Source organism: Scyliorhinus torazame, chromosome 18, assembly GCF_047496885.1.
Source record: "Scyliorhinus torazame isolate Kashiwa2021f chromosome 18, sScyTor2.1, whole genome shotgun sequence".
Lineage (NCBI taxonomy): Eukaryota > Metazoa > Chordata > Chondrichthyes > Carcharhiniformes > Scyliorhinidae > Scyliorhinus > Scyliorhinus torazame.
In genome coordinates, this window is record NC_092724.1 from 3,580,243 (window position 1) to 3,603,544 (window position 23,302).

The following is a 23,302-nucleotide window of genomic DNA, read 5'->3' on the forward strand; positions in this document are numbered from 1 at the left end:
TCCGGCTGAACGGCTGCCAGGTGGGAGAATCCAGCATTGTAGCTTTTGGAAAGTGAGAACAATGTGATAAAATTAAAGTTGAAGGGAAGTGTGACCTTTCAACAGCAAACACAGAAACATCTGGGGAGATAACAAACCCAGCATTGTGGTTCTTGAGTCGTTTTCCAAAGTCGATAGTTACAGAATTATTTGGTATTTTCCCTGGAGCAGATGAGAGGAACAAGCATAAGTCTTGTAGCACAGAAATGTTTCCTACAGATGGACACCACTTCAAGAGTGTTCAGATAGCAGCGGGCAGGTTAGACCACTGTAACATTCACAACAACTGTGAGTTTAAACTGTTTAAATAACACAAGTGACATATCCTGAGATTAAGAAGAAAGACTGAAACAATTCGTTATTAAGCCTGCTTACCTTGTGTAGGCTGAGAATCTTCCAGGTACGTTGTGTTTGTTTTTTCAGGATCATCGTTAGCCCTGGAAGACATGATTTCAGTGATTATGAGAACTCCCGGGATACACACTAGCTTTTAAAGTCATCCGCAGCAAAGATCATGGGCAGCATTACTTTCAGGCCTCAATAAAAATGGTAGTAGCAATAATGACTGACAGAATGGAGCCACAGAGCATAGCTGGCCCATGCTGCAAAGAGATCATTCTGTTAGCACAAGGTGTTCCAATATATCACTGGAATAAGAACTGAAATCTGACTCGACAGTGTTGAACTAATCTAACTGTACACTCCAGGAACACAAGGCACAGTTCTCAACATCAGGGATGTTTATGGTGAGGATTTATCTCCCTTGGTGATTGGACGGTATGCTCTAGACTTTGTAAACACTTATGTGAGTTCATGCTGCTTAAAGGGACTGTACCATCATTGTGAATTATTCTGCACCTCACTCTGCATTGTTTTGAATGCCATTGCTCAGCTGTTGATGCCTTATTCTCATTCTTGATTTCAAATTCCTTCTTGGCTTGACCCCTCCCCATCTCCGTAAGCAAAACACTCCAGTGCACGCCCCTCCAGCGCATACTCCTCCAGTGCACACCCCTCCAGTGCACAACCCTCCAGTGCACAACCCTCCAGAGCGCATACCCCTCCAGTGCGCATACCCCTCCAGCGCATACTCCTCCAGCGCGTACCCCTCCACTGCGCACACCCCTCCAGTGCACACTCCTCCAGTGCACACCCCTCCAGTGCACAACCCTCCAGTGCACAACCCTCCAGAGCGCATACCCCTCCAGTGCGCATACCCCTCCAGTGCACACTCCTCCAGTGCACACCCCTCCAGTGCACACCTCTCCAGTGCGCACACCCCTCCAGTGCACACTCCTCCAGTGAACACCCCTCCAGTGCACACTCCTCCAGTGAACACCCCTCCAGTGCACACTCATCCAGTGCAGACCCCTCCAGTGCACAACCCTCCAGTGCACAACCCTCCAGTGCACACCCTTCCAGCGCACACCCCTCCAGTGCACACCCCTCCAGCGAACACCCCTCTAACGCACACCCTTCTAGCGCACACCCCTCCAGTGCACACCCTTACAGCGCACACCCCTCCAGCGCACACCCCTCCAGCGCACATCCTTTTAGCGCACAACCCTTCAGCGCACACCCCTCCAGCGCACACCCCTCCAGTGTACACCCCTCCAGTGTACACCCCTCCAGCGCACACCCCTCCAGCGCACACCCCTCCAGCGCACACCCCTCCAGTGTACACCCCTCCAGTGTACACCCCTCCAGCACACACTCCTCCAGCGCACACCCTCCAGCGCACACCCCTCTAACGCACACCCTTCCAGCGCACACCCCTCCAGTGCACACCCTTCCAGCGCACACCCCTCCAGTGCACACCCCTCCAGCGAACACCCCTCTAATGCACACCCTTACAGCGCACACCCCTCCAGCGCGCACCCCTCCAGTGCACACCCCTCCAGTGTACACCCCTCCAGCACACACACCTCCAGCGCACACCCTCCAGCGCACACCCCTCTAACGCACACCCTTCCAGCGCACACCCCTCCAGTGCACACCCCTCCAGCGAACACCCCTCTAATGCACACCCTTACAGCGCACACCCCTCCAGCGCACACCCCTCCAGCGCACATCCTTTTAGCGCACAACCCTTCAGCGCACACCCCTCCAGCGCACACCCCTCCAGCGCACACCCCTCCAGTGTACACCCCTCCAGCACACACCTCTCCAGCGCACACCCCTCCAGCACACAGCCCTCCAGCGCACACCCCTCCAGCGCACACCCCTCCAGCGCACACCCCTCCAGCGCACACCCCTCCAGCACACAGCCCTCCAGCGCACACCCCTCCAGCGCACACCCCTCCAGCGCACACCCCTCCAGCACACACCCCTCCAGCACACACCCCTCCAGCGCACACCCCTCCAGCGCACACCCCTCCAGCGCACACCCCTCCACGCACACCCCTCCAGCACACACCCCTCCAGAGTACACCCCTCCACGCACACCCCTCCAGCACACACTCCTCCAGTGTACACCCCTCCACGCACACCCCTCCAGCACACACCCCTCCAGTGTACACCCCTCCAGCACACACCCCTCCAGCGCACACCCCTCCAGCGCACACCCCTCCAGCGCACACCCCTCCAGCGCACACCCCTCCACGCACACCCCTCCAGCACACACCCCTCCAGAGTACACCCCTCCACGCACACCCCTCCAGTGTACACCCCTCCAGTGTACACCCCTCCAGCGCACACCCCTCCAGCACACACCCCTCCAGCACACACCCCTCCAGCGCACATCCCTCCGAGGTATCTGTGCGCCTCTCATTCTGCCCTTTTGAGCTGCTGCTACTTGTAGCTCCGCCTGCCAAGTGAACTGCTGTCAACGTGCGACACGTGCAATTGTCTAGTGCCATCTGCACACACCCACTGTAGCTTCTCTGCAATCGCTCTTGGCATCCGTCATCTAACTATGCCTAGACTGACCCCCCCTTTCTGCTGCCCTCCACTTTGCCCTCCAACAGAGATCTCTGTAGCTTTTCAGCTGATCAAATGCTGAAATACTGAAATTTTCCTTTCTGGAAGCCATTCTTTAGAGTTGGTATCTGATATGGATTTGAAATTTTTAGCCCCATATGTCTGACCATTCACATTTCTAAGGCCTCTATTTTCTTCCACAGATCTTTATTTGTTGTCCAGATCTCTGGAGGCAGTCGGGAAAGTGGACAGAATGTAGCATCTTATGAGTTTTTCCCTTGTTAGATACTTTAGTGTTTGTATCGTTGGCGTCCTTCAGCTTCACAAAATTACTGCTGGCTCTCTCACCCTTCTAACTTTTGCATCACGTCTGCTAGCTTCTGTTACCATTTGTCCTAAATATACAAACATATCGACTTGTTCCAATGTGACACTAGGCACTTCAATCTTCACTGGTTTCTTCTAATGCAATCCTTCTAGCTACCATGGTTTTTGTCTTTTTGGTGTCATACTCCATATTCTACATTTCTAGGTTTTATGTGATCGTCAATATTTTGTAGGACCTCTTCTGCAAGAGACGCTGTGCTGTCAGCCTATATCCAGTTTGTAATGTTCTGCCTCCAATTTTTACCTCTCTGAATATTTACTTTTGTGTACAGATTGAAACATTTTGGTGACAATACACAACCTTACCGTACTCCTCTCTTCAAATGAAGCATGTCTAATTGTCCCAATATGAACTCTGGATAAATCTCACATCTTTACTGTCAATGTCACATTTCAGCACCACACCTATTAACTATTGGTGATAAACATTACTGAATGTTTTTTCGTAGCCTATTAAGCATATGTACATGTTCTTGTTTACTTCTAATTGAAGATGGTTCTTAGGTTAAATATTCCCCATCAAGTTCCTACTCGAGTTCTAAATCAAGACTGTGTTTCACCAATTGGTACTTCAAATGAATTACTATTTTTCTAATATAATTTTTATGATCATTTTAATGAGATGACTCATTAAGCTTATAGTTCTAAAAAGTTTGCACACCATTGTTTTAGTTTTCCTGGGCAATTTAATGAATAATGAATGTCTTGGGTCATTTGGAATGAATCCTTTGACGCATATTTAATCACAAATCTCTGATATCACTTCTAATTCTTTTTCTCCAAAGCTTTGTATTTAACCCTTTGTTAGTTCCCCGATGCCTCGGGTTTTTCTATTTCTTGTTCTCAGAATTCTGCCTGTGCTGATTCGTCAATTCTCGGGCATTTAAACTCGTTTTTTAACTTTCAGAGTGAATGCCTCTCTGATCCTTCAACATGTCAATGTTTAAATGGTCTCATCATTTTCTTATTTGGTACTTTCAACTTAATTCTTGCAACAAGGAGATAATGGGCGAAATTCTCCGGTATCGGCGCGATGGCCGCCAACCAGCGCCAAAAACCGTGAAAATCAGTCGGGCATCGCGCCGCCCCAAAGGTGCGGAATTCTCCGCATCTTGAGCGGCCGAGCCCTCACCTTGAGGGGCTAGGCCCGCGCCGGACTGATTTCCGCCCCGCCTGCTGGCGGGAAAGGCCTTTGGTGCCCCGCCAGCTGGCGCGGAAATGACATTGCCGGGCGGCGCATGCGCGGGAGCGTCAGCGGCCGCTCACGGCATCCCCGCGCATGCGCAGTGGAGGGGGTCTCTTCCGCCTCCGCCATAGTGGAGACCTTGGCGAAGGCGGAAGGAAATGAGTGCCCCCACGGCACAGGCCCGCCCGCGGATCGGTGGGCCCTGATCATGGGCCAGGCCACCGTGGGCCCCCCCCCCCCCCCCCCGGGGCCAGATCGCCCCACCCCCCCCCAGGACCCCGGAGCCCGCCCGCGCCGCCTTGTTCCGCCGGGAAGAGAGGTGGTTTGATTCTCGCCGGCGGGACAGGCATTCCAGCAGCGGGACTTCGGCCCATCTGGGCCGGAGAATCACCGGGGGGGGGGGGGGCCCGGGGGGGGGGCCCGCCCACCGGCGTGGCGCGATTCCCGCCCCCGCCGAATCTCCGGTGCCGGAGAATTCGGCAACCGGCGGAGGCGGGATTCACGCCAGTCCCCGGCGATTCTCCGACTCGGCGGGGGGTCGGAGAATCCCGCCCAATGCTCTGAATTTATATACATGCTTGGATAGAGATGAATGTTCTACTGTTTCTGAAAAGTCGTTCCACCATCACATAATCTATTTGATTTCTATAAACATTGCCTGGACTTCTCCTGTGTGCTGTCTTTATTTTGGTTGCTTACAGAAAGTGTTTTTCACCATCTGATCATTTTTTTGACAAAATTGCATCAGTTTCTCTCCTCTCTAACTTCGCGATCCAAAATCATAGGAACGTGTGTTCTTGATGCTCCTTCACTGACTTTAGCATTTAAGTTGCCATTACAATTACCATACGAGTTGTTATAATTTGATATACAAGTTGATAGAACTCCCACCCGGCTTACTCACTCTTCCAACTTCTTCCATCGGGCAGGAGATACAGAAGTCTGAGAACACGCACGAACAGACTCAAAAACAGCTTCTTCCCCACTGTCACCAGACTCCTAAATGACCCTCTTATGGACTGACCTGATTAACACTACACCCTGTCTGCTTCATCCGATGCCGGTGTTATGTAGTTACATTGTGTACTTTGTGTTGCCCTATTATGTATTTTCTTTTATTCCCTTTTCTTCCCATGTACTTAATGATCTGTTGAGCTGCTCGCAGAAAAATACTTTTCACTGTACCTCGGTACACGTGACAATAAACAAATCCAATCCAATCCAATGTCAGGATGCGACCATAACATGCCTCTGTTTTCTGCTCATTGTGATCTTGAGGCATAAACCTGTACGACAGCTGGATCAAAAGACTTTCCTTTGATCTTAATCGTGACCGCTCTTTATGAAATTGGCCTTAAACTGATCACGTGAGTCTTTTTTTAAAAAACTCATTTTATTCAAATTTATATCAAAGTAGGTTACAGCAAATAAACACCCCGGGAAACATTCTTCCCAACAATCAACTATACAATTTGTACAGATTTTTCTCCCTTCTCAACCCCCCGCGCCCCCTCCGCGATGAACAGCTCCGCAAACACGGTCACAAACATCCCCCACCTTTTCTCAAACTCCCCTGCTAAGTCCCTTAACTCATACTTTATCTTCTCTAACCGCAGGAAGTCATACAGGTCACCCAACCATGCTGCTACCCCCGGTGGTGATGCCGACCGCCACTCCAGCAAAATTCGCCGCCGTGCAGTCAGAGAGGCGAAGGCCACGACATCGGCCTTCCTCCTCTCCATGAGCTCCGGCTTCTCTGAAACCTCAAATATCGCCACCAAAGGGTCCGCACTCCCTCCTCCACCATATTGGCTAAGACCGTGAACACTCCCGCCCAGAATCTTTCCAATTTTTCACAACCCTAAAACATGTGCGCATGATTCGCTGGCTCCCGCCCACACCTCTCATACTCATCTGCTACCCCCTGAAAGAACCCACTCATTCTCGCCCGAGTCATATGCACCCTGTGCACCACCTTAAACTGTATCAGGCTCATCCTTGCTCAAGAGGAGGTCCCGTTTACCCTTTGCAGTGCCTCACTCCATACTCCCCAATTGATCTTCATTCCCAACTCCGCTTCCAATATCTCCTGATCTTCACCACCCGCTCGCCTCCCTGCTCCCCCAACCACTTATATATATCCCTAATTCTTCCCTCCCCTCCACATCCGGAAGCAGCAGTCGCTCCAGCAGGGTGTATCCTGGCAACCTAGGAAACCCCTTCCAGACCTTTTCGTGCAAAATCCCTAACCTGTAGATACCTCAACTCACTACCCCCCGGCAGCTCTACCTTCTCCCTTAGCTCCACCAGACTGGCGAACCCTTCCTCCAAATACAAATCCCTCACCTTGACCAGCCCCACTTCCCTCCACCTCCTGTATACTCTATCCATCCCCCCCCGCCCCCCCCCCCCCCCCCGGCTCAAACCCATGATTCTCGCACAGCGGCGTTAGCACCGACATCCCTTCCACCCGAAAATGCCTCCTCCGCTGATTCCATATCTTCACCGTGGACTGCACCACTGGGCTCCCTGAATACCTACTCGGAGCCATTGGCAATGCTGCCGTCACCATAGCCCTCAAACTAGACCCCTTACAAGATTCCTCCTCCATCCTAACCCACTCTACCCCTTCTCCTTCTCACCACCGCCGCACCTTTTCCACATTCGCCGCCCAATAATAATGAAGCAAGTTTAGCAAAGCCAACCCCCCCCCCCCCGCTGCCTCTGTAGCAGGGTCCTCCCCACCCTCGGCACCTTCCCCACCCGTACAAAGCCAGAGATGATTGTGTCCACTTTCCAAAAATAGGCCTTTGGTATAAAGATCAGGAGAGCCTGAAAGATAAACAAGAACCTCGGTAGAATATTCATTTTCACCACTTGGACCCTCCCCGCCAACGTTAAGTGCAGTGTATCCCACCTCTTAAGATCCTCCCTGGCCTCCTCCACCAGCTTCCTTAAGTTCCACTTATGGAGCCCCGTCCATTCCCTCGCTACGATCTCGCGTTTATATAACACAGACAGACCGAGCAATTACTTACTGAAGCGTGGTTCCTGTTGTAATACAGGGAACTCTGAAACAAGTATATTATTGTCTGTATTTACTCTCCATTCTGAAGTTGAATTAACAGGGCGTTGATGTGTTAATGAGAGTTTAGTCAACAAGCTAAGATTAAATAATGGAGATATTAGATATTGTATATATTGGAGATTTTCTTGATCCCTTTGGATCCAATCCGTATTAAAACAAATTGATTCCCTTAGCTATTGATGCAAGATTACCTAATCTTAGATAAAGATTATTACTGCTTTATGATCAATCCAAATATTCATTGTTTTCTATACACTGAAGGCGATGGTGTCTTTCAGATAACGTTAAACCAGAGCTCTCTAACGTGGATGTAAAAGATACAATAATAATAATCTTTATTATTGTCACAAGTAGGCTTACATTAACACTGCAATGAAGTTACTGTGAAAAGCCCCTAGTCGCCACGTTCCGGCACCTGTTCGGGTACACAGAGGGAGAATTTAGAATGTCCAATTCAACTAACAGCACGTCTTTTGGGCCCATAAGACCATAGGAGCAGAATTAGGCCTCTCGGCCCATCGAGTCTGCTCCGCCATTCAATCATGGCTGATATTCTCTCATCCCCATTCTCCTGCCGTCTCCCCATAACCCCTGATCCCCTTATTAATCAAGAACCTTTCTATCTCTGTCTTAAAGACACTCAGTGATTTGGCCTCCACAGCCTTCTGCGGCAAAGAGTTCCACAGATTCACCACCCTCTGGCTGAAGAAATTCCTCCTCATCTCTGTTTTAAAGGATCGTCCCTTTAGTCTGAGATGGTGTCCTCTGCTTCTAGTTTTTCCTACAATTGGAAACATCCTCTCCACGTCCACTCTATCCAGGCCTCGCAGTATCCTGTAAGTTTCAATAAGATCCCTCCTCATCCTTCTAAACTCAAACGAGTACAGACCCAGAGTTCTCAACCGTTCCTCATATGACAAGTTCTTCATTCCGGGGTCATTCTTGTGAACCTCATCTGGACCCTTTCCAAGGCCGGCACTACGTTCGTTACATACGGGGCCCACAACTGCTCACAATATTCCAAATGGGGTCTGACCAGAGCCTTATGCAGCCTCAGAAGTACATCCCTGGTCCTGTATTCTAGCCCTCTTGACATGAATGCTAACATTGCATTTGCCTTCTTAACTGCCGACTGAACCTGCACATTAACCTTAAGAGAATCATGAACAAGGACTCCTAAGTCCCTTTGTGCTTCTGATTTCCTAAGCATCATCCCATTTAGAAAATAGTCTATGCCTAAATTCCCCCCTCCAAAGTGCATAACCTCACACTTTTCCACATTGTATTTCATTTGCCACATCATTGCCCACTCTCCTAGCTTGTCCAAGTCGTTCTGAAGCCCCCTTGCTTCCCCAATACTACCTGTCCCTCCACAAATCCCATTGGCGGGCGAGGTTGTGCCGCTGAGAATCACACGTCTGGCGGACTGGAAAACCCCTTTTCCGACCACGTGAGGAAGGGTGAAATGACAGCCCTATTCTCCCACTCCAGGTTTGACCATAACAGGGCTCTTGGAGAATTCAGAGATGATGTGCTTTGCCAATACTGTAAGAGTCCCACCAGAGACATTTTGAGGATGTAAAGAATTATTCAGCCAGGTTTTCTTAGGTTAATCAAAGACCACGATAAATTTATTGGAACGGTTTCCTGAGCTAAAAATAACTGGATAAAGCGGAACCACCATTCATACGGTCACAACTGGGCACACGCACCCAACTGGGCACACGCACCCAACTGGGCACTCACACCCAACTGGGCACACGCACCCAACTGGGCACACACACCCAACTGGGCACTCACACCCAACTGGGCACTCACACCCAACTGGGCACACACACACACCCAACTGGGCACACGCACCCAACTGGGCACACACACACACCCAACTGGGCACACACACCCAACTGGGCACACACACACACCCAACTGGGCACACGCACCCAACTGGACACACACACCCAACTGGGCACTCACACCCAACTGGGCACACGCACCCAACTGGGCACACACACACACCCAACTGGGCACACACACCCAACTGGGCACACACACACACCCAACTGGGCACACACACCCAACTGGGCACACGCACCCAACTGGGCACACACACACACCCAACTGGGCACACACACCCAACTGGGCACACACACACACCCAACTGGGCACTCACACCCAACTGGACACACACACCCAACTGGGCACACACACACACCCAACTGGGCACGCACACCCAACTGGGCACACACACACACCCAACTGGGCACACACACCCAACTGGGCACACACACACACCCAACTGGGCACTCACACCCAACTGGACACACACACCCAACTGGGCCCTCACACACACCCAACTGGGCACACGCACCCAACTGGGCACACACACACACCCAACTGGGCACACACACCCAACTGGGCACACACACCCAACTGGGCACACACACACACCCAACTGGGCACACGCACCCAACTGGGCACACACACACCCAACTGGGCACACACACCCAACTGGGCACACACACACACCCAACTGGGCACACGCACCCAACTGGGCACACACACACACCCAACTGGGCACACACACCCAACTGGGCACACACACACACCCAACTGGGCACACGCACCCAACTGGGCACACACACACACCCAACTGGGCACACGCACCCAACTGGGCACACACACACACCCAACTGGGCACACACACCCAACTGGGCACACACACACACACCCAACTGGGCACTCACACCCAACTGGACACACACACCCAACTGGGCACACACACACACCCAACTGGGCCCTCACACACACCCAACTGGGCACACGCACCCAACTGGGCACACACACACACCCAACTGGGCACACACACCCAACTGGGCACACACACCCAACTGGGCACACACACACACCCAACTGGACACACACACCCAACTGGGCACACACACACACCCAACTGGACACACACACCCAACTGGACACACACACCCAACTGGGCACACACACACACCCAACTGGGCACACACACACACCCAACTGGGCACACACACCCAACTGGGCACACACACACACCCAACTGGGCACACACACACACCCAACTGGACACACACACCCAACTGGGCACACACACACACACCCAACTGGGCACACACACACCCAACTGGGCACCCGCACCCAACTGGGCACACACACACACCCAACTGGGCACACACACACACCCAACTGGGCACACGCACCCAACTGGGCGCACACACACACCCAACTGGGCACACACACACACCCAACTGGGCACACACACACACCCAACTGGGCACACACACCCAACTGGGCACACACACACACCCAACTGGGCACACACTCACACCCAACTGGGCACTCACACCCAACTGGGCACACGCACCCAACTGGACACACACAACCAACTGGACACACGCACCCAACTGGGCACACACACACACCCAACTGGGCACACGCACCCAACTGGGCACACACACACACCCAACTGGGCACACACACACACCCAACTGGGCACACACACACACCCAACTGGGCACACGCACCCAACTGGGCACACACACACACCCAACTGGGCACACACACACACCCAACTGGGCACACGCACCCAACTGGGCACACACACACACCCAACTGGACACACACACCCAACTGGACACACACACCCAACTGGACACACGCACCCAACTGGGCACACACACACACCCAACTGGGCACACGCACCCAACTGGGCACACACACACACCCAACTGGGCACACGCACCCAACTGGGCACACACACACACCCAACTGGGCACACACACACACCCAACTGGGCACACACACACACCCAACTGGGCACACGCACCCAACTGGGCACACACACACACCCAACTGGGCACACACACACACCCAACTGGGCACACGCACCCAACTGGGCACACACACACACCCAACTGGACACACACACCCAACTGGACACACACACCCAACTGGACACACGCACCCAACTGGGCACACACACACACACCCAACTGGGCACACGCACCCAACTGGGCACACACACACACCCAACTGGGCACACGCACCCAACTGGGCACACACACACACCCAACTGGGCACACACACCCACCCAACTGGGCACACACACACACCCAACTGGGCACACACACCCCAACTGGGCACACACATACACCCAACTGGACACACACACCCAACTGGGCACACACACACCCCAACTGGGCACACACACACACACCCAACTGGGCACACACACACACCCAACTAGACACACACACCCAACTGGGCACACACACCCCCAACTGGGCACACACACACACCCAACTGGACACACACACCCAACTGGGCACACGCACTCAACTGGGCACACACACACACCCAACTGGGCTCACACACACCCAACTGGGCTCACACACACACCCAACTGGGCACACACACCCAACTGGGCACACACACACACCCAACTGGGCTCACACACACACCCAACTGGGCACACACACCCAACTGGGCACACACACACACCCAACTGGACACACACACCCCAACTGGGCACACACACACCCAACTGGGCCCTCACACACACCCAACTGGGCACACACACACACCCAACTGGACACACACACACACCCACAGGTTCAGATGGAAGAGCAAGATAATAGGCTGACAATCTTGTACAGTTCATGCAAACAAAACAAAGGACCATATGGTTAGATGTTCCTTGACAGGTCTCAATGTGATAATTTCACGTTAAGGTCGTTTTGTTCAGCTGTATTCCTGGGTGTAGTTATATGGAGCAGATTTCCAAAAAGTTCCTTTTTTTCCAAAAAGATCTTGGTTTGCAGTTTGTTTCTCTTTTCAGGATGGTTACTTTGCAAACCAGGCCCCGAAACAGAGACAGAGACAGAGACAGACAGAGACAGAGACAGACAGAGACAGAGACAGACAGAGACAGACAGAGACAGAGATAGACAGAGACAGAGACAGAGAGAGACAGACAGAGACAGAGATAGACAGAGACAGAGAGGATACACAGTTTTAAGAGCTCATGTTCAGTACTGCATTGTCTTTTCTTCCCCCTCCTGCTTGATAAGGGAGTCCTTGAAGTCCTTCACTTTGTGTATATTACTACATGTCTGCTACAATTACGCAGCCGGATTCTCCGTTCCTGAGACTAAGTGTTGGTGCCGGGACAGCAAAACTGACGCCACACCCGGACCGATTCAGCGACTGTTGAGGGCCTAAACTGGCACCAGGTGTTACACGACAGATTCCAATGGAAAATGGTGTTGGATTCGCTGGGAGCGGGATTGTCACTCGAGAGGCTGACAAGCTGCAGCCGCACATTAACGCTCCAGTCCCACACACACACGCACCCCAGCCAACAAGATGGCACAGGTTGCGCTGGATCATGGCCATCCTGTTAATGGGTTGACTGGGGCCAGAGGGTACATGGGAGGGGTGGCCTGGGGGACACACCAATATGACCCATGGCACTAAGTTCACAGTGGGCGGCGTGTGCAGCTGCCTTGCAGGCCGCGGCAATAGTGTTCCGTGCCCGTCCACCCGACCCCACAGCCCACCTCCTGGCCACCCTCCGGCTCTGATAGAATCCCCCCCCAGCCAACGACACAACTGTCAGCAAACTATGGCGATATTGGACACTTTCCATACGCCCTCTCTCCCCCTCATCAGCCACGGTGCGTGCCAGTTTCGCGATTTTTGAAAGCACAAGTGAACCCTGCCAACGGCAATTCCCCCCGGCGGAGGCGGAGAATCACGGAGGCCCCGGAGAATACCGAGTCAGGCCCGCTAATGATATGACAACGGCGTTTACTGTACGTGCGTTCTGGAACGCATTGACGCTGCTGTTGAGGTGCCGGAGAATTGAGATTTGGCGTGAAACCCGGCGCCGGTCATGATTTAAACGTCAAAACCCAATTCTCCGCCCAATCGCCTTTTCCGATTTCGGTGTCGATGGAGAATCCTGCCCATGGTCTCAGAACAGGTTTGATGTTTCATCGCAGGAATATTTGATAAGGATGGTGTGGATCGGGGACGGGGTCTTTCCCGCTCCTCAGCAGGTTCAGTGGTCTGTTTTCAACACCCTTGATGCAATGTGAAACTGCTGTATTGCAACCATCTGGGCTGTTTTCCTTTGTATCTAGAGCAATTCCCAGGTTTTCTTTGAATCCAGCCAAAAGGGAAAGATTAGAAATTCTCCCAAAATATTTTTAAGGGTCTTCGGTGGAAGCACGGTGTGATCCCCACCAGGTGGGTCGGCACAATCCACATCGCAAGCCACACACACTTAGACATTTTTTGGGTGGTTGGGGTGAGCTGCGCCCTGAATGAGGTGTGTGGGACTTAAAACGCCAGTAAACACGGCCCCTCGGAGATTGGGCAGCGATGGGCAGCATGGTGGCACAATGGTCAGCGCTGTTGCCTCGAGCGCCAGGGATCCAGGTCAATTCCGGCCTCAGTGACTGTCTGTGTGGAATTTGCACGTTCTCCCTGTGACTGTGTGGGTCTCCTCCGGGTGCTCCGGTTTCCTCCCACAGTTCAGACATGAGCAGGTTAGGTGGATTGGCCACGATAAGTTGCCCCTTAGTGTCCAGGGATGTGCAGGTTAGGTGGGATTACAGGGATTGGCCTGTGGAGTGGGCCTATGTAGGGTGCTCTTTCAGAAGGTCAGTGCAGACCCGCTGGGCCGAATAGCCTCCTGCTGCACTTCTATGGATTGTACGGATTGGATTTTTATTTTTACAGGGCACCCTGATCTTAAGGCAACTGTACAGAACCCTCCCACCCCAAATCGCTGACAAAGACTCCCCCTATCATTGTCACCAGCCCCCACCCCAGATCCAAGTGAGCAATACCCTACTGTGGGGTCGCCAAAGACCACCCCCCCCTTTTTCAGTCCCCCTGAGGCCCCCCCCCAAGTTTCCATTCAGGTCCCGTCCCTGATTGGCATTGCCAGGGTGTAAGGGTGCCAGGAGCCATGCCCTTGGCCACTGGGGCGGGGGGGGGGCGACAAATGCCTCCGAGCCTGCGGACGTGGTAGTCACGCCTATCCAGCGAATTCAACAGTGGCAGCGAGAAGGTCCTCATTGAGGAACTCTTGTACTTTAATGACGGAATGATGCCAGTTGCTTCTAAGGTGGAAATGTAGTTCCAGTACAGGCAAGCTGTTCAGGTATCAGCTCAGAGATTGAAAAAGATCCAGTCGAAAAGAATTGCTGTCAGACTGAGCACCTGCTCTTTCTAGGAAGCACTTCAGAGCAGAAAAATATCCACAATACAAAAACTGCAGTCAGACAGGACACCTGCTCAGAAGGGGAAGCACTTCAGAGTTACAGGATGTAAAGTGCTGTAAAAACAAACAAATTCACCCTCCTTTGAGATAGCCTTCAGCTGTCAATCAAGAGAATTGTAAAATTCAATAGGGTGTGAAATTCAATGTAAACAACCAAATAAAAAGGAATGCAAGCAGGTATACTGCAACAGTGAAACAGCAGAGCCTATGGAAACTTCAAGGGGAGTGAAATGCCTCTCCAAGAAACAAGCTGCAGAATGTTTCTGTCCTGGGAGAGGATTTTAGGGCAGGCAGGTTCCAACTGTGCTTTGCCCTGTTACGGGGTGTTAAACATGAAAGAAAGCAGGTTTCAAAACTTCACTGATTCAAAGCAACCCCCGTCCCAGGAGAGACGCCTGATCTGGCCCCCTGCAGCCCAGTCCGAGCCCCTCAACACCCGGTTCCTTTGAAGGACCTGCACACGGTATCTGGCCAGCAGCTGCTGTGCCCTTGTGCTCCCTGGATGTAAGTAGAGAGGGGTACTCACCTCCTTGCTCCCCCTCAGAGTTCAGGGCGTCTGGTCAATGCTTTTCAGGGCCTGTAGCAAATTGGACATGCGTGACTTCTCATGGGGGGGGGGGCGGGAAAATACCAGGAGGCCGCTGCTTTCTACTTTAATCTCACCAATGAGATTAACATGAATGCAAATGAGCCCTGATCAGGTTCTCGCCCTTTCTGGACGGGATTTTGATCACAGCAGCTGGAGCGGGCGGGGACCATCAGAAATTGGTTGACACCTGGCACAAATCCCATTTTAGGCATCTCCCGGAATTCTCCTGACATAGTGGGATTCACACCGGACACAACGCAGCTGGAGAATCGCCCCCTGTATCTTCAAAAAGCACATCCTCGTAATAATATTCAATGTTGATTCACAAGGAGAAACGTCTTCTGTTGTGTGTGACAGGCTCAGAAACTGACCTCTCGTGAGTTTAGGTCAACTTCAACATAAATTTGTTAGTTACTTTGTTGGGTAAGGGTTCCTCCTTGCCTGTCCCCATCTAAAGAAGGCCCAACATCTTCTATATTCCCTATTGTTTGACTATCGCATTCCGTGACTAGCTCTGGGGGTTATGCAGTGGGGGGTACCAGGCTGATTGCGTTGCCTTTCTAAGGGTCATGACTGTGCCCTTGGATGTGTTGCATAGCAGGTCTTCACCTTCTGAGCCATTGGCCAACTACTGTTACTTGTCAGGTTCTTCTGCCTCTCTTGCTGTTCCCAGGCTTTGTGCACAGCAGAAGGGGTGGTGCCCCCCACAGCACATCAGCTGAAGCTAATGAACCTCTCACTTCGTTTTACGTAACTGCCTGATGTGTTGGGTAGACTGGGTCGAGGTGAACTGCACTTGATGCAGTGTAGCGAGAGACAGACCTCCAACACTTGATAAAATGCAACACGATTTTATTCAACATCCAAACTATTATACATGTTCAACTGTGGGTTGACACTATGCTGATTTGACTGGAGGCCTGACACTAGCCTGACCAGACTAACCTAGCTACCACATGGTGTAAGCACTGGTTAGCTCACGAGCTCTGACTGTCTCAGAGGCTTGGTCCCGAGAGAGCGGGAAAACTGGTGCCCTCTGGCTTTATAGTGGTCATGTCCTGTCTGGTGATTGGCTGCTCTGTTCTGTGTGCTTACTGGTCATCCTGTGTGTCAATCACTGCCTGTCTGCACTCCATTGTATACATAGATGTATATTATGACACTGCCGAGCCACGATCCTGTGGTGCGACTGCTCAACCAACTATTTGGAGTCATAAGTGTGAGTTGAAGAGTTGTGGGGCACCAGTCTCTCCTGCCCACACCTGCTTGACATGGGTGTGCGGCTAGGCAGGGCATCAAGGGTACTCCTATATACCCCAAACCTCCTCCAGCACACAACCTTCTCATTTCAACCATTCTGAGCATTCCTAATTTCAATCGACCACTTGTGGCTGTACCTTCAGCTCCCTAAGCCCTTGTCTCGGATATTCCCTTCCCCTACCTCTCCATCCTTTTCCCCCTTTGATGGCAATCTACCTCTCTGACTAAACTCTTGTTTGTCTGCCCTAATATCTCCTTAGGTGGCTTGGTAATATATTTTGTTTCACATTGCCCCTCTGTGAAGCACACTGGGACACTTTCTTATATTTAAGGCTCTATATGAATGCATGTTGTTGTTGATAGCATGGGGTTATATAGCATGAAAGTAAATGAGCAGAAATCCTTTAATAACTATGCAGTTAGATCCACAGAACAGAAATCCCTGAAGCTGCAGGCAGTCCGGGGGTTGAGTCTGATGACCAGTGATGTGTGAAATCAGTAGCTTAACTTCACGTGTACTTCCAAACTAAATATAGAAAATTATAGGGGACTCAGTATAGCATTAAGTATCCCTTTTTTGATTTCTCAGCTGGTGACAATTTCACACTGAAATCTAACAAACATTTTTGAGCATTCACATCAATGTGTTGGTTGCTAAGCCCTATCCCACAGAGAATTGTCAAGTCTTTAAATTCCTGATGCACAATAAATAAGGGTGATGCACAAAGTCTATGTTAAATTATCACTTTTTATAGCAATCTACTGCTCATTTATATACAATGGCCTTATTTGACAGACATATAGAAGATAGCGATGTAGTGGTGTTCTCACTGGACTCATAATCCAGAGACCCAGAGACATGCTCTGGGGACCCGGGTTCGAATCCCACCAGGTGCAGATGGTGAAATTTGAATTCAACAAAAATCTAGAATTATTAGTCTAATGATGACCATGAAACTATTGTCGATTGTTGTAAAAACCCATCTGGTTCATTAATGCCCTTTAGGGAAGGAAATCTGTTGCCCTTACCCGGTCTGGCCTACATGTGACTCCAGACCCACAGCAATGTGGATGATTCTTAACTGCCCTCAGGGATGGGCAGTAAATGCTGACCCAGCGATGCGACATCCCATTAATTTTTTTAAAGCGCTCCTATTCAATTTCTTAGATGTTGAAATATCTAAAGCTTATTTAAAACAGCAATGGTCCAACAATTGTTGTGAGTTTGAACAATTTGTCTAGCCTCTTCCAGTGATGAGTTTATACTCTTGTCATCAATAATCCAACTTGATGCCAAATAAAAGCTGCTGGTATATTGTACGAGTTCCGATGGCAATGCTGCCTGGTCCTGGCACCTTTATATCGCACAGCTGACTGTAGATCAACAGTAAAATTGCCAACTTTAGTGAATCTCAACAGGTTTAAATTGACTTGCACCTGGCAGTGCGGGACCCTCCCATTGGTTGATAGCAGTGCGAGCTATCTAATACAACACATTAGAGCAGCTACAGCTGTAATGTTAAAGCCAAACAAAGCTTCAAGTTGATGAGTTGAATTGCAATAGCTTCAAACTGTGGCTCGCCCAGGAGAAGGTGTGATATAAATTAGCAGCATGGTGCATTATGCAGTTGTAACATTCTGCAATGTCACAATGCACAGATGTTTCTTTTCCGATCTTGCATTGTGAGATTTGGAACACTCGAGCCAATGTTACTCCACAGATTTCTGTCACCAATGACGTTACTCCATTGGGCTGGCTAATATTCTGTCAACGCACGCAGTTTCTGATGACTGTTTTTGAGAATGTTTTTGTTTTGTTCTGCCTTAACAAAATGAATCTTTGGCAAAAAGACCATGGTCTGTATTTCCGGCTTCTGTTTGCATCAGGCGGGTTCAGCGGTGGGAGTGGAAAATATCGTGAGACAGCCTACGTCACATTTCACGTCAACATAAAAGCAGTGAGCAATCAATCCCTCCCCCCATCGGGGGTCAGCCAGATTTCCCGCCATACAAGGTCGGGAACCTTGTTGTAATAAGGTAGCATGTCATCATCGGGCCCATACGCCGGAATCATATCTCCAAGTCAAATAATACGCCCGCAGCGCAGTGATGTCAGAACGCTGCAATGCACGACTGGTCTCGGAAAGCATGCACCTGGTGAGCAGCAGTGTTAGGGCAGCTCAGAGGTGAGCCCAGTGCTTGCGGTCTGGCTCCATGGTTGGGGAGGAAGAGGGTAGGGCCCGGGAGATGCCAGAGAGATGCCAGAGGGTGCCAGGGAGATGTCAGGGTGTGCTCTTGGGCGAAGAATGTTTCCTGATGTGCTCACTCTATGCAGGGGCAGCTTTCTCTTATGGCACCCAAATCAGGGGCCGCCCATCAGCGATACAGCGTGGAACGCATGCCTGCCTTATTTTCAGCTAATTCCCACACTATATGGTGTAAAAAGCTACGTTGCCGTTGGTGGGCTCAATGCCTCTTTTCTCACTCAACTTTGGGTTTTGCCGATATTGCAGAAAGTGCCGGCCCATTAGTCCCAAATATTCTGTCAAAATCCCATGTGCTCCTATTTAACCGCGCCTGGTGCACATGTTTACAGTTTGGGTCCCCTTATTTGACGAGGGATGTAGTTGCGTTCAAGGCAGAGGAGGTTCACTAAATTGATTATGAAGAGAGATCAGTTCAGGCCTAAACTCACTCAAGTTTAGAAGAATGAGAGGAGGCCTAATTGAGATATACAAGATGATGAATGGTGTGGAGAAAGTAGACGTGGAGCAGATACGTCCTCTTGTGGGACAACCCAGAATAAGAGGTCATAATCTCAGGATAAGGGGATAGTAAATTTAAAACCGAGATGAGGAGAAATTACTTCTCTCAAAGGGTTGTGAATCTGTGGAATTCGCTACCCCAGAGTGAGGTGGATGCTGGGACATTGAGCAAATTTAAGGAGGAGAGAGAGACAGATTTTGAATTAGTAATGGGTTGAAGGGTTACGGAGAATGGGCAGGAAAATGGATTGAGGCCGGGAGGAGATCAGCCATGATCATATTGACTGGCGGAGCGAGCTCGAGGGGCTGAATTGCGGACTCCAGCTCCTAGTTCTTATATTGTTAGTGATATTCACAAAGCTTTTCTCAAGGTTGACCGTGTCAACCAATGGTTTGCTTAAGAGACACTGTCAATCTTCAAAATTAATGGTCAAGATTTGAATCTTGAATCCTTATTATCCAGGTGACACATTGTTTCACAATTTCAAGCTAAATTAGTTGACTCATTTATCACAATTGCTCCGGAAATGGCGAAGGTGAAAAATGTTCCAGGTGTGTTGACAATCTTGCTGCATGCCTCATCCTCTTTCTCCTGTTTTTGGTTACAGGTGACCCATAATGGTGAGGCACCTAAGATGGACACCTGCAAAGGACCATGGGAATTATGGCCAACCCAGGACTCAGACAGATACTGAGCCTATGTGTATCTGAAACACAGGTAACCAGACCTGATCGAAACCCCTGCTCGTTTGCATTTTAATGGCCCATTTCCCAGGACAATAGAACTCCAATCAAGCAACCGGTACAGCCACAGACTGATCGGCGCCACTCCCCTTACTCAGAGAGCCCAACTGCCAAGGTCAATGACCGCTAAGGACCCGCCCAGCTGCCAAGCACCCGTCCCTTTATTGGCCGAAATCGTTGACAATGATCAGAGCCCTGTCAAACTACTGGGTTCAAGGTTAAGGATCACCCCAAAGAGCACAAAGTCCCAGAGGGATAAAAGAGGACAGCCATGTGTTCAGTCTCTTTTGGATCCGGCCTGTGCCAACCCAATCGCAGCAGGAACAGCCAGCCAAGTTCAAGACCAAGGATCGCTACCTGACGGCTGAGCCCAGCAGAGACAGAGCCGCTTTCTTCGAACCAGCCAAGTGAAATCCAGATAAAGGCCTTTATCCATTTGCACAGTGCCGGCCGCCCTGAAGTATAGGTTCTTGTAGCTGATAGGTGTAGTTGAAATCGTAGTAGATATTGTGTTTGCAAGTCTAGATAACTCTAGTGTATGTAAATAAACCATATTTTGGACTAACTGGTTGTGTAGTCATTTGATCGATATAAGGGAAGGCCTGTGTTCACCAACATTATTCTAGAGCAACAATGGGCATTTTGTTGTGTTATTTATTAATTAAATCTTGGTCTGTGTGAAATGGAGAGTTCCAGTTCACGCTTTGTTTACATTTGGATAAAGAAAATACATCTAACGATGTTGTGGGACTTCACGAGCACTGAGCCATACAGAACAATGAATAAGTCTCACAGTGTCATAGCCATTTCATGAAATATGAGTGAGTGAATATAAGTCTAATCAACTGCAAATCATCCTTAAACTTAAATTGCTATTATTCACAAATTAAAGGCACTGTATAGATCGTAACAAACATTCATAATAAGCATCCTGCTCTGGAATATGCATGTTTTTTGCTATTTTGTTTTATGCATTTATTTTTGGACACACTATAAGTTAATTACGAATCACTTGTTCTGGAAACATTTTCAGTGTGTAGTGTCCTTAAAAACTGGCAATCAACTGAGTAATTATCTTAGTTATGTAATATCACTTACACAAAGAAACACCTTGGTAGAAGGTGATACTCTAGGATTTGAACCTGTGATCTCAGACGAGCCCTCATTAAACAGCTTGGCTTCTAAAAATACCTTGTTCATTCGGGAAATATACTCTTCCATCGCTTTCAAATAATGATTAGTGTAACTCGGTTTCACAACTCCATGAAAATACCCCTCAGGGTATAGCTAGCAGCTCTCATCTTTTTGAAGGGTTTTGGACTTGATTTCTTTTCCCATGGCCGGCCGCAGCCAGACTCCGAGCTGTCAGTTCCAGAGAGATCTTAAAAGTGAGGTCTTCAGACAAGACCCTCAGGAATTATCATGCACTAAAAACACAAACATGGTTAGAATGAGTAAACTGTGTTATAGGAAGGATTACTAAGTAGGGTGGGGGTATTTTTATCTCTCTTAACTTCATTTCCTTATTCTTGACTTCAGTTTTCTCCCTCTCGGTTTCTCTCACCTTACAGGTTTGATCGAAGTATTCAACCGGAGTATTGCGGAGAAATCAGACATGCTGTCTAAACTTTGTGTCTTGCACACATCGGGATAGACCGCAAGGTGACCAACAGTAAAGGGAGCAACAATCTATACTAGATGAGAAGAGAGTGTTGACTATAAAGTCATATAGTACAGAAGGGGCCCTTCGGCCCATCGAGCCTGCACTAACAAAACCACAATAAATTTACACTAATACACAAATACACAATCCCGGACCAGACCCCAACAGTGGCTCAGATAGTGACTAGAAGCCCCAATTTTGTAAGATGGTGAGGAAAGAATACTTCGCTCCAGGGTTGATTTCACGAAGAAACAGGGATATGGTAGATTAAAACAAACTTTATTGCAAACACAGTATTAAAGTATATTTAACATCACACAAGAAAATAACTTACAATTAGCCCTTAAACAATGCTACTCAATACAGTGAATACTGCCCTTAGCTGCCTTATTTATTCCCACTCAGAGAACAAGAAAAAACATCTCAGCTCTCAATCCACTGTTAAAATACCTTTAGCACCCAGGAATACTGCTGTAGAGCAATGTTCTTTGAGAAAGAGAGATCTTGTGCCACTGCTTTAAAGATAAGATCTGACTCCTGCGAGACCCATGCAGGAACTCTGTATCTCTTCAGAACATGTTTCGGGTGGATTATTGACCTTTCCAACCACACTGCTGTTCTGTCTGCAGAAGTATCTTTCAACTAAACTGCAGAGAGAAAATTGCTTAACTTCTGTTCACAGCTTTATCAATAACTCCACGGACCAGCTTTCCCTGTAAAATGTCTGATAACGTAGCTCCACGCAGTAACAATATCACCTTACCAAGCTGAAATTTAATTATCTCAACAGGGAATCCCCCTTAATCCAAACAAAACTGCATTAGTCCAAACCTTTTATGATGGCATAAGTATACCCCTGCTCCCAAAATCTTTGTTCCTTTCAAACTAGGATTTATTTTAAAACATGATTTCAGGAATCACACACACACTAACCCAGGTATTTAACCCTTACTGTACCAAATATATACAATACAAACATCTGAAATTCCTACATTTATCACACTGATCCTACTTCCCAGCCTTGGCCCATAGCCTTGGATGTCATGACACTTCAAGAAATCACCACATATTTTTTAAAGATTATGAGGCTTCTCACCACTTCTACTTTCCCAGGCAGTACAATTCAGACTCCCACCACCCTCTGGGTGAAAGACGATTTTCTTAAATCCCCTCAAACCTCCAGCCCGTCCCCCCACACTTGAAATTATGCCCCCTCGTTATTGACCTTTCAACTAAGGGGAACAGCTGCTCCCTATCCAACCTGTCCGTGCCCCTCAGAATCTTACACACCTCAATCAGGTCCCTCGCAGCCTTCTTTGCTGTAAAGAAAACAACCCAAGA

General features: G+C 49.6%; 1 protein-coding gene and 1 long non-coding RNA gene across 4 annotated transcripts in view; one reads left to right on the forward strand and one right to left on the reverse strand.

Moving 5' to 3' along the window:
• LOC140394900 (uncharacterized) overlaps positions 1-20,782 on the forward strand; it is a 153,439-nt gene extending 132,657 nt beyond the window's left edge. Inside the window, exon 3 of the long non-coding RNA XR_011936067.1 lies at positions 20,163-20,782. This is a non-coding gene — a long non-coding RNA (uncharacterized lncRNA). The remainder of the gene's footprint in view (positions 1-20,162) is intronic.
• The window catches only part of cbarpb (CACN subunit beta associated regulatory protein b), a 237,467-nt gene that overhangs the window by 90,483 nt on the left and 123,682 nt on the right, over positions 1-23,302 (reverse strand). For all 3 annotated transcript variants that reach the window (XM_072482065.1, XM_072482066.1, XM_072482064.1), the window contains exon 4: positions 415-476. In XM_072482065.1, the coding sequence (XP_072338166.1) occupies positions 415-476 (62 nt within the window). The remainder of the gene's footprint in view (positions 1-414; positions 477-23,302) is intronic.